An 11,089-nucleotide genomic window follows, 5' to 3' on the forward strand; every position below is an offset into this window, starting at 1 on the left:
GGTCTGAGCAGAGCACAAAGCTCAAAGAAAAATGGGTCTCAGAAGTCCGAAAGATGGAGAGGAAGTTTCCTATAGTGGGAGAGCCTAGGACCGGAGGACACAGACTCAGAATAGAGGAATATCCCCTTAGAAAAGAAATGCAGAGGAATTTCTTCGGTTAGAGAGGGCAAAACTGTGGAATTTATTGCCATAGAAGGTTGAATAAGCCAAGCCATTGGGTACATTTAAAGCAGAGGTTGATAGATACTTGATTAGTCAAAGGTCATGGAGAAAGGCAGGAGAACGGGGTTAAGAGGGATAATAAATCAGCCACGATGGAGTGGTGGAACAGACTCAATGATTCAAAAGGCTTAATTCTGCTCCTGTGTCTTATGGTCTTTAGGACTTCAGTGCTTTCAGTGTCTTGATGTGTGACTGGGAATCTCTAATCAATATTCCTTTTCTACAATGACACCAAAATCCCTCCCGAAACTGACCTAATTGTACTCACACCAAAGTTCAAAGTCAAGGTTCAAAGGGCATTCACAGTAAATACAAAAAGCACAACGGAACCAGTGAAAGACCACACTCAATAGGACGGACTAACAACCGACCTGCAAAAGACAATAAAATGTGCAAATACAAAGAGAAAGAAGAAAAAAAAGAAATAATAATAAAGAAAGAAATGAATAAGCAATACATATCGAGATCATGAGATGAAGAGTCCTTAAAAGTGAGTCCATTGGCTGTGGGAACAGTTCAGTGAAGTGGTGAATGAAGTTATCTCCGCTGGTTTAGGCGCCTGATGTTTGAGGGGTGATAACTGTTCCTGAACCTGGTGGTGTGAGACCTGATGGTTGAGGGGTAGTGACTGTTCCTGAACCTGGTGGTGTGGGTCCTGATGGTTGAGGGGTAGTGACTGTTCCTGAACCTGGTGGTGTGGGACCTGATGGTTGAGGGGTAGTGACTGTTCCTGAACCTGGTGGTGTGAGACCTGATGGTTGAGGGGTGATAACTCATCCTGAACCTGGTGGTGTGGGACCTGATGGTTGAGGGGTAGTGACAGTTCCTGAACCTGGTGGTGTGGGACCTGATGGTTGAGGGGTAGTGACTGTTCCTGAACCTGGTGGCGTGGGACCTGATGGTTGAGGGGTAGTGACTGTTCCTGAACCTGGTGGTGTGGGACCTGATGGTTGAGGGGTAGTGACTGTTCCTGAACCTGGTGGTGTGGGACCTGATGGTTGAGGGGTAGTGACTGTTCCTGAACCTGGTGGTGTGGGACCTGATGGTTGAGGGGTACTGACTGTTCCTGAACCTGGTGGTGTGGGACCTGATGGTTGAGGGGTAGTGACTGTTCCTGAACCTGGTGGTGTGGGACCTGATGGTTGAGGGGTAGTGACTGTTCCTGAACCTGGTGGTGTGGGACCTGATGGTTGAGGGGTAGTGACTGTTCCTGAACCTGGTGGTGTGGGACCTGATGGTTGAGGGGTGATAACTGTTCCTGAACCTGGTGGTGTGGGACCTGATGGTTGAGGGGTAGTGACTGTTCCTGAACCTGGTGGCGTGGGACCTGATGGTTGAGGGGTAGTGACTGTTCCTGAACCTGGTGGCGTGGGACCTGATGGTTGAGGGGTAGTGACTATTCCTGAACCTGGTGGCGTGGGACCTGATGGTTGAGGGGTAGTGACTGTTCCTGAACCTGGTGGCGTGGGACCTGATGGTTGAGGGGTAGTGACTGTTCCTGAACCTGGTGGCGTGGGACCTGATGGTTGAGGGGTAGTGACTGTTCCTGAACCTGGTGGCGTGGGACCTGATGGTTGAGGGGTAGTGACTGTTCCTGAACCTGGTGGCGTGGGACCTGATGGTTGAGGGGTAGTGACTGTTCCTGAACCTGGTGGCGTGGGACCTGATGGTTGAGGGGTAGTGACTGTTCCTGAACCTGGTGGCGTGGGACCTGATGGTTGAGGGGTAGTGACTGTTCCTGAACCTGGTGGCGTGGGACCTGATGGTTGAGGGGTAGTGACTGTTCCTGAACCTGGTGGCGTGGGACCTGATGGTTGAGGGGTAGTGACTGTTCCTGAACCTGGTGGTGTGGGACCTGATGGTTGAGGGGTAGTGACTGTTCCTGAACCTGGTGGTGTGGGACCTGATGGTTGAGGGGTAGTGACTGTTCCTGAACCTGGTGGTGTGGGACCTGATGGTTGAGGGGTAGTGACTGTTCCTGAACCTGGTGGTGTGGGACCTGATGGTTGAGGGGTAGTGACTGTTCCTGAACCTGGTGGTGTGGGACCTGATGGTTGAGGGGTAGTGACTGTTCCTGAACCTGGTGGTGTGGGACCTGATGGTTGAGGGGTGATAACTGTTCCTGAACCTGGTGGTGTGGGACCTGATGGTTGAGGGGTAGTGACTGTTCCTGAACCTGGTGGTGTGGGACCTGATGGTTGAGGGGTAGTGACTGTTCCTGAACCTGGTGGTGTGGGACCTGATGGTTGAGGGGTAGTGACTGTTCCTGAACCTGGTGGTGTGGGACCTGATGGTTGAGGGGTAGTGACTGTTCCTGAACCTGGTGGCGTGGGACCTGATGGTTGAGGGGTAGTGACTGTTCCTGAACCTGGTGGCGTGGGACCTGATGGTTGAGGGGTAGTGACTGTTCCTGAACCTGGTGGCGTGGGACCTGATGGTTGAGGGGTAGTGACTGTTCCTGAACCTGGTGGCGTGGGACCTGATGGTTGAGGGGTAGTGACTGTTCCTGAACCTGGTGGTGTGGGACCTGATGGTTGAGGGGTAGTGACTGTTCCTGAACCTGGTGGTGTGGGACCTGATGGTTGAGGGGTAGTGACTGTTCCTGAACCTGGTGGTGTGGGACCTGATGGTTGAGGGGTACTGACTGTTCCTGAACCTGGTGGTGTGGGACCTGATGGTTGAGGGGTAGTGACTGTTCCTGAACCTGGTGGTGTGGGACCTGATGGTTGAGGGGTAGTGACTGTTCCTGAACCTGGTGGTGTGGGACCTGATGGTTGAGGGGTAGTGACTGTTCCTGAACCTGGTGGTGTGGGACCTGATGGTTGAGGGGTGATAACTGTTCCTGAACCTGGTGGTGTGGGACCTGATGGTTGAGGGGTAGTGACTGTTCCTGAACCTGGTGGTGTGGGACCTGATGGTTGAGGGGTAGTGACTGTTCCTGAACCTGGTGGTGTGGGACCTGATGGTTGAGGGGTAGTGACTGTTCCTGAACCTGGTGGTGTGGGACCTGATGGTTGAGGGGTAGTGACTGTTCCTGAACCTGGTGGCGTGGGACCTGATGGTTGAGGGGTAGTGACTGTTCCTGAACCTGGTGGCGTGGGACCTGATGGTTGAGGGGTAGTGACTGTTCCTGAACCTGGTGGTGTGGGACCTGATGGTTGAGGGGTAGTGACTGTTCCTGAACCTGGTGGTGTGGGACCTGATGGTTGAGGGGTAGTGACTGTTCCTGAACCTGGTGGTGTGGGACCTGATGGTTGAGGGGTACTGACTGTTCCTGAACCTGGTGGTGTGGGACCTGATGGTTGAGGGGTAGTGACTGTTCCTGAACCTGGTGGTGTGGGACCTGATGGTTGAGGGGTAGTGACTGTTCCTGAACCTGGTGGTGTGGGACCTGATGGTTGAGGGGTAGTGACTGTTCCTGAACCTGGTGGTGTGGGACCTGATGGTTGAGGGGTGATAACTGTTCCTGAACCTGGTGGTGTGGGACCTGATGGTTGAGGGGTAGTGACTGTTCCTGAACCTGGTGGCGTGGGACCTGATGGTTGAGGGGTAGTGACTGTTCCTGAACCTGGTGGCGTGGGACCTGATGGTTGAGGGGTAGTGACTATTCCTGAACCTGGTGGCGTGGGACCTGATGGTTGAGGGGTAGTGACTGTTCCTGAACCTGGTGGCGTGGGACCTGATGGTTGAGGGGTAGTGACTGTTCCTGAACCTGGTGGCGTGGGACCTGATGGTTGAGGGGTAGTGACTGTTCCTGAACCTGGTGGCGTGGGACCTGATGGTTGAGGGGTAGTGACTGTTCCTGAACCTGGTGGCGTGGGACCTGATGGTTGAGGGGTAGTGACTGTTCCTGAACCTGGTGGCGTGGGACCTGATGGTTGAGGGGTAGTGACTGTTCCTGAACCTGGTGGCGTGGGACCTGATGGTTGAGGGGTAGTGACTGTTCCTGAACCTGGTGGCGTGGGACCTGATGGTTGAGGGGTAGTGACTGTTCCTGAACCTGGTGGCGTGGGACCTGATGGTTGAGGGGTAGTGACTGTTCCTGAACCTGGTGGCGTGGGACCTGATGGTTGAGGGGTAGTGACTGTTCCTGAACCTGGTGGCGTGGGACCTGATGGTTGAGGGGTAGTGACTGTTCCTGAACCTGGTGGCGTGGGACCTGATGGTTGAGGGGTAGTGACTGTTCCTGAACCTGGTGGTGTGGGACCTGATGGTTGAGGGGTAGTGACTGTTCCTGAACCTGGTGGTGTGGGACCTGATGGTTGAGGGGTAGTGACTGTTCCTGAACCTGGTGGTGTGGGACCTGATGGTTGAGGGGTAGTGACTGTTCCTGAACCTGGTGGTGTGGGACCTGATGGTTGAGGGGTAGTGACTGTTCCTGAACCTGGTGGTGTGGGACCTGATGGTTGAGGGGTGATAACTGTTCCTGAACCTGGTGGTGTGGGACCTGATGGTTGAGGGGTAGTGACTGTTCCTGAACCTGGTGGTGTGGGACCTGATGGTTGAGGGGTAGTGACTGTTCCTGAACCTGGTGGTGTGGGACCTGATGGTTGAGGGGTAGTGACTGTTCCTGAACCTGGTGGCGTGGGACCTGATGGTTGAGGGGTAGTGACTGTTCCTGAACCTGGTGGCGTGGGACCTGATGGTTGAGGGGTAGTGACTGTTCCTGAACCTGGTGGCGTGGGACCTGATGGTTGAGGGGTAGTGACTGTTCCTGAACCTGGTGGTGTGGGACCTGATGGTTGAGGGGTAGTGACTGTTCCTGAACCTGGTGGTGTGGGACCTGATGGTTGAGGGGTAGTGACTGTTCCTGAACCTGGTGGTGTGGGACCTGATGGTTGAGGGGTACTGACTGTTCCTGAACCTGGTGGTGTGGGACCTGATGGTTGAGGGGTAGTGACTGTTCCTGAACCTGGTGGTGTGGGACCTGATGGTTGAGGGGTAGTGACTGTTCCTGAACCTGGTGGTGTGGGACCTGATGGTTGAGGGGTAGTGACTGTTCCTGAACCTGGTGGTGTGGGACCTGATGGTTGAGGGGTGATAACTGTTCCTGAACCTGGTGGTGTGGGACCTGATGGTTGAGGGGTAGTGACTGTTCCTGAACCTGGTGGTGTGGGACCTGATGGTTGAGGGGTAGTGACTGTTCCTGAACCTGGTGGTGTGGGACCTGATGGTTGAGGGGTAGTGACTGTTCCTGAACCTGGTGGTGTGGGACCTGATGGTTGAGGGGTAGTGACTGTTCCTGAACCTGGTGGTGTGGGACCTGATGGTTGAGGGGTAGTGACTGTTCCTGAACCTGGTGGCGTGGGACCTGATGGTTGAGGGGTAGTGACTGTTCCTGAACCTGGTGGTGTGGGTCCTGAGGCTCCTGTACCTTCCTCCTGATGGCAGAAACGAGAGGAGGACATGGCCTGGATGATGGGGGTCCTTGATGCTGCTTTCTTGTGACAGTGCTCCATTCAGATGTGCACGTGGGGTAGGTTTTACTCATGATGAACTGGACCAGGGATGAAACTGGAGACCCATTGCTTGCTTACATCTGAAATCTCATCAGGCAAGGATTTTGGTTTTTTTTTAAACCGTAGTCTCATTCAGATTCAGATTTATTTAGCACAAGTATGTTGTTTTTGCTAACAACCAACACAACCGAAGGATGCGACGGGGGCAGCCCACAGGCGTTGCCACACATTCTGGCACCAACGTGACATGCCCACAACGTTCAGCAGAACAACACAAGCTACTACAACAAAACAAAACAACAACAGAAGCCCCTTTCCCAGACTGCCACCTATCCACCCACTCCAACCCCAAGAAAGGCTGCCACGGGGCCTCCAGTCCTCGGCCTGCAACCTCCAACCCCTGGCCCAGACCTGTAGATATCACACCTCTGACTACCCCAGGACTTACTGACCACTGGAATTTGACCTTTTGGCCTTGCAAAGTCCCTTCATAGTGATTTTACCTAAACTAACATCCCTCTCTCTGATTGCACCCTCTTGTTTCAGCAGAACTGTGCCCTCACAGTGATCCCTGCTTTGCTTCTGGGTTTCAACAGTAAGAGGGAACACATTTACTACCCTACCTGCATCTGGCGGTTGCAAACATTCTCTTTTAGACTGTTACTTTCAAGCTCAAATTTATTTTCATTCATCCATTTCGCCATCCACCACCAAATTAAACAACATCCCTCAGGGCCTAAGTTGCAAAGCACAGTACAAATAACTCACACGCATAACACATCCAGTAATATTACCACAGATAAATTAACAAGTAATTAGGTGCATGAATGATACAAGTTAAAAAGTGAACAGTATAACACGACTGGTGCTTCTTACGTGATGAGACCTGGGGGGGGGTTCAGTGGTCTTACAGCCCGAGGGAAGAAGCCGTTTTCCACTCTAACAGTTCTTGTCCTAATGTTACGGAGTCTCCTGCCTGATGGTAGGAGAGTCAAAGTCCTTAATGGCTTAGGGTAATTACACAATCTCACAGCAAGGACATTGTAAGGTTATTAAAATATTGCAATGAGACTAGAATTATGAAAAAGTTTAACCCCACTGCAAGGATGCATTTTTAACTTGTTCAGACCGACATCACCTTCAACTTCAAATCCCAAGGTAATTGTGGAAAAAAAGCGGAGCACGCATATAAAACAGCCGATGCTTTTGTAATCATCTTCCGATAAAGCAGTTGGAATTCTCGCTAACTTACAGGAAGTCTGCCGCAGTGTAAAAGATTCATTCAGACGTTTTAACCACAGCAATGGTCCGGAATGTCTTTGCCTTATTTGAATACCTCAGTGGGATTTCTGAAGTTCTCGCAAAAATCGCAATGAAGAACAAGATATTCTATCCGAAATAATAACGGTTAAATATAGAAAAGTATTCACCTGAACACTGAGATCTTTAAAGCACAGTCTGCTGCAGGTGGGTAGAAAAGAATACACTTTGTAAACGCAAGTAATAAAAAAACACAAGTGCTCTGTATCGGCTAGTCTGTTCGTCCGCTGCAAAGCTTTGAACCAGCTTGAAGAATTAGAAGCACTTTGTGTTTCCCCAGTTCTGCTACAGGGAGGGAGGGAGGGAGGGAGAGAGAGTTTGGGAGAAAGAGGGAGGGAGGGGGAGGAGGAGAGGGAGAAGGGGAGAGGAAGGGGAGAGGGGGAAGAGAGGGGAGAGAGAGATTGGGGAGGGAGGGAGAGATGGACAGGAGGAGAGAGAGAGAGAGGGGGAGAGAGGGGGGAGAGGGGAGAGAGAGGGGAGAGAGAGGAGAGAGAGGGTGAGAGGGGGGGAGAGGGGGAGAGATGGGGAGAGAGAGAGGGAGACAGAGGGATTGGGGAGGGAGGGGGAGAGATGGACAGGAGGAGAGATAGGAGAGAGAGAGTGATATGAGAAAGATCACTATGAGAGAGAATGTGAGAGAGGAGGGGAGAGAGAGAGTGAGAGAGAGAGGAGAGAGAATGATATGTGAAAACGTGAGAAAGGAGAGAGATCAGGGAGAGAGTGAGTGAGAGAGATCACTATGAGAGAGAAGAGGGGAGAGAGGAGATAGAATGATATGTGAAAACATGAGAAAGGAGAGAGATCAGGGAGAGAGAGTGAGTGAGAGAGAGAGAGGAAGAGACGCACGTTTAAACTCTTTTCCGAGAGAGAGCAATTGAACCTCTGAACATCCACCGTCTGAGTGTTTGCTTTGCATTTATGATGTGCGTCTTAATTAAGCAGCCCTCTCCAGAAGGAATGTTGCCATGCCAACACTTTTTTTGGGACTCAGCATCAGCCCCAGGGATTCGGTGTGGGTGGGGGTTTCGGTGAGGAATAATGGGAGAGAGCAGGGTGTGGGGGCGAAGGGGGAAGGTGAGGGGGTGGGACCGGGAAAGCTGGGGAAGGGGAGGTGGAAGAGAATGATGTGCAGGGGGAGAGGGAAGGTGAGTTGGGGGGGTAGAAGGGGAATGGGGAGATAGTGAGGGGAAGGAGAGGGTGAGAGGAAATGGGGGAGGAGAAGGAAGAAGGAAATTCAGTCACCTTAACACTGAACTGATTCCACAACCTATAGACTCACTTTCAAGGACTATACACCTCATGTTCTCAGAATTAATTTTTTTAAATTTATTTTGTATTTGCATGGTTTGTCTTCTTTTGCATGCTCGTTATTTGTCAGTTTGTTAGGAACAGCTTCTTCTCCACCATCAGATTTCTTAACAGACAATGATGACTACCTTGCTATTTTTGCGATACTTATTTAAGTTTATATATATATCTCTTATTGTAATTCATAGTTTTCGTATGCATTGTAATGTACTGCTGCTTCAAAACAACAAATATCACCACAGATGCCGGTGACATTTCACCTGATTCTGATTCTTCTGGTGTAGTTTCTCATTGTTTCGATCGTACTTCTCTGTTCTACTGTAAATGCCTTCAAGAAAATGCATCTCATGGTTGGATATGGTGACAAGAAAGTGCTTCAATAATAAACCTTTGAAGGGAAGAGGGCAGTGGGTGAAGAGGTGGTGGGGGGGGGGGTGTAGACACGTGCAGAAGGATCAGAGGAAGACAGAGTTAGCAGAATCGGGTGTAAATCACTGATCCACCATCAAGGACATTTGTACAGAAAGGTGCCGGAAAAGGACCAGTAATATCATGAAGGATCCCACCCACCCTGCTCATGGACTGTTGGTCCCACTCCCATCAGGGATGAGGCTACGTAGCATCCACACCAGGACCACCAGACTCAAAAACAGTCACTTTCCCCAAGCAGTGAGGCTGATCAACACCTCCACCCACTAACCCACCCCTCCACACCCCCAACCACCACTACTTTATCATTTCCTGTCAGTCACCTTATGTACAGACACTCCTGTGCCTAGCCTCTCTTTAGGACCATACGATCAATGTATATAAGCTAATTTATGTATTTATATTTATTGTGTTCTGTATGTTACTGTGCTCCATCAGATCTGGAGTAACAATTATTTCATTCTCCTTTACATGTGTGTACTGGAAATGACATTAAACGATCTTGAACTGGGATATGTTTAATAGCCTCTCAGATTTCATTAATATTGTATCAGCATCTCTCCAGAGGAGTCCCTTGGTTTTTCACTTGTAGGTAGAAGTGCTTTAATGCAGTGAGTGTGTCTCGAGTATCTGAAGAGATGGGACCATCTGTGAGACATGAAGGGTAATCAGAAATGCAGCGCTTTATTTATTTATTTATTTAGCGCTAAAGGCAGAACAGGTCCTTCTGGCCCAATGAGCTGCTCCATTCAGCAATCCAACAATTAACCCTCGCCTAATCACAGGGCAATTCACAACAACCAATTAACCCACTAACCGGCACAGCTTTGGAGTGTAGGAGGGAACTGGTGCTCCTGGAGGAAACCGACACGGCCATGGGAGAACGTACTGAGCTCCGAGCTCGGACACCCTGGGTTGTACTAGCTTCATGCTGACCGGTATACTACTGAGGCACCCAGTTCTTGCGGGGGACCGAGCTGAGACAGAACAACCAACAGCCCTATTCCCAAATGGGGACAAATACATTGTAGTGGATCACAATTTGAAATAAACTCTTCTGACAGGTTCATAAATAAATGAAAGTGCCGTGAATCTCAGAGCAGTAAAGCGTGGGATTGTCTAGGACTGGAGGGCACAGCCTCAGAATGGAGGGCCATCCCTTTGGAACAGAGATGAGGAGGAATTTCTTTAGCCAGAGGGTGGTGAATCTGTGGAATTCATTGTCACAGATGGGTGTAGAGGCCAAGTCATTGGGTATATTTAAAATGATGACTGATAGATTCTTGATTCATCAGGGCGTCAAAGGTTATGGGGAGAAGGCAGGAGAACGGGGTTTAGAGGAATACTAAATCAGCCATGATGGAATGGTGGAGCAGACTCGATGGGTCAGATGGTTTAATTCTGCTCCTACAGGTATTATGGAGAGAAGACAGGAGAATGGGGATAAGAAGGATAATAAATGAACCATGATAGAATGGCAGTGTACACTGAATGGGCTGAATGGCCTAAATCTGTTCCTGTATCTTATGGTCTCGTTTGCAAAGTGAACTGCAAAACAGATGATGAGTGATTAGGACACTCTAGGCCAGTAAACTTTGAAGAAACATTCATTGTGGCAATTAATCAGCTTAAGGAACTGAAAGGAACACACGCTTCTATTTATGGCATCTAATTTTCACCTTCTCTTGTCAATCATTCTCAGAACATGTCATTACGAATGACAATAAATAGCTTTGGAGGTCACAGCTCAGGCTTGGGTTTAGGTTTTTTTGAGGCTCATGGTGATGGTTTCTGGGGGCAGAGCAAGGAGTTAGGGCTTAGGGACAGGCACGTGGGTGAATTAAAGGACAGGTCACAGTCTCTTTGCTCCACATCTGAAGGCAGGCAGTGAGGATGGCAGAATGGAGAGTACATCTGAAATCAGTGAGACTGAAGTTCAAAACATAGATTACAGGTCCTGTCATCACAGAATCCAGCATTCAAGGCCTGGAGTTTGGGCCCTCATCCAGGCTCCTGGTTTATCTTCATCTGCGAACCCTGGCTGATACTGAAGATCAAACCCCAAAGGTTGATCAGAAATCCAGATTGAAGCCCGAAGGTCGATAAAAGGTCCTATTCAAACCCCGGAAATCCAGAAGCCAAGGCCTGATGGGGAATCTCTGCAAATCTGCTGAGGATATTAGGGCTCTGCGTCTGTGAATTGATGAGTCCTCCGGAGGCTGGAGACGGCTGACCTGTGTTTGTGCACCAGTGGGCGGCTGGGGTGGAGGGAGAATGGGGCTTGTTTCCAGCTACTGCTTTGTCACTTGATGTGTTCTGTGTTGTAGTCATAGAGAAGTACAGCACAGAAA

General features: G+C 50.3%; 1 protein-coding gene across 27 annotated transcripts in view; it reads right to left on the reverse strand.

Annotated features, from left to right (window-relative positions):
• rap1gapa (RAP1 GTPase activating protein a) overlaps positions 1 to 11,089 on the reverse strand; it is a 529,693-nt gene that overhangs the window by 188,859 nt on the left and 329,745 nt on the right. For 8 of the 27 annotated variants that reach the window (XM_073032355.1, XM_073032370.1, XM_073032367.1 and 5 more), the window contains exons 1-2: positions 7,848 to 7,930; positions 7,112 to 7,142 (exon numbers count right to left, since the gene is read on the reverse strand). The exons of 15 other annotated variants lie outside the window; for them this stretch is intronic. In XM_073032355.1, coding sequence (XP_072888456.1) covers positions 7,112 to 7,142; positions 7,848 to 7,917 — 101 coding nt within the window. In that variant the 5' untranslated portion in view covers positions 7,918 to 7,930. Of the gene's footprint in view, positions 1 to 6,557; positions 6,663 to 6,933; positions 6,953 to 7,111; positions 7,143 to 7,847; positions 7,931 to 11,089 lie in introns of those variants that run through there. 4 more of the 27 variants (XM_073032380.1, XM_073032378.1, XM_073032376.1 and 1 more) reach the window with 3 other exon arrangements.

Source organism: Hemitrygon akajei, chromosome 29, assembly GCF_048418815.1.
Source record: "Hemitrygon akajei chromosome 29, sHemAka1.3, whole genome shotgun sequence".
Taxonomy (NCBI): Eukaryota; Metazoa; Chordata; class Chondrichthyes; order Myliobatiformes; family Dasyatidae; genus Hemitrygon; species Hemitrygon akajei.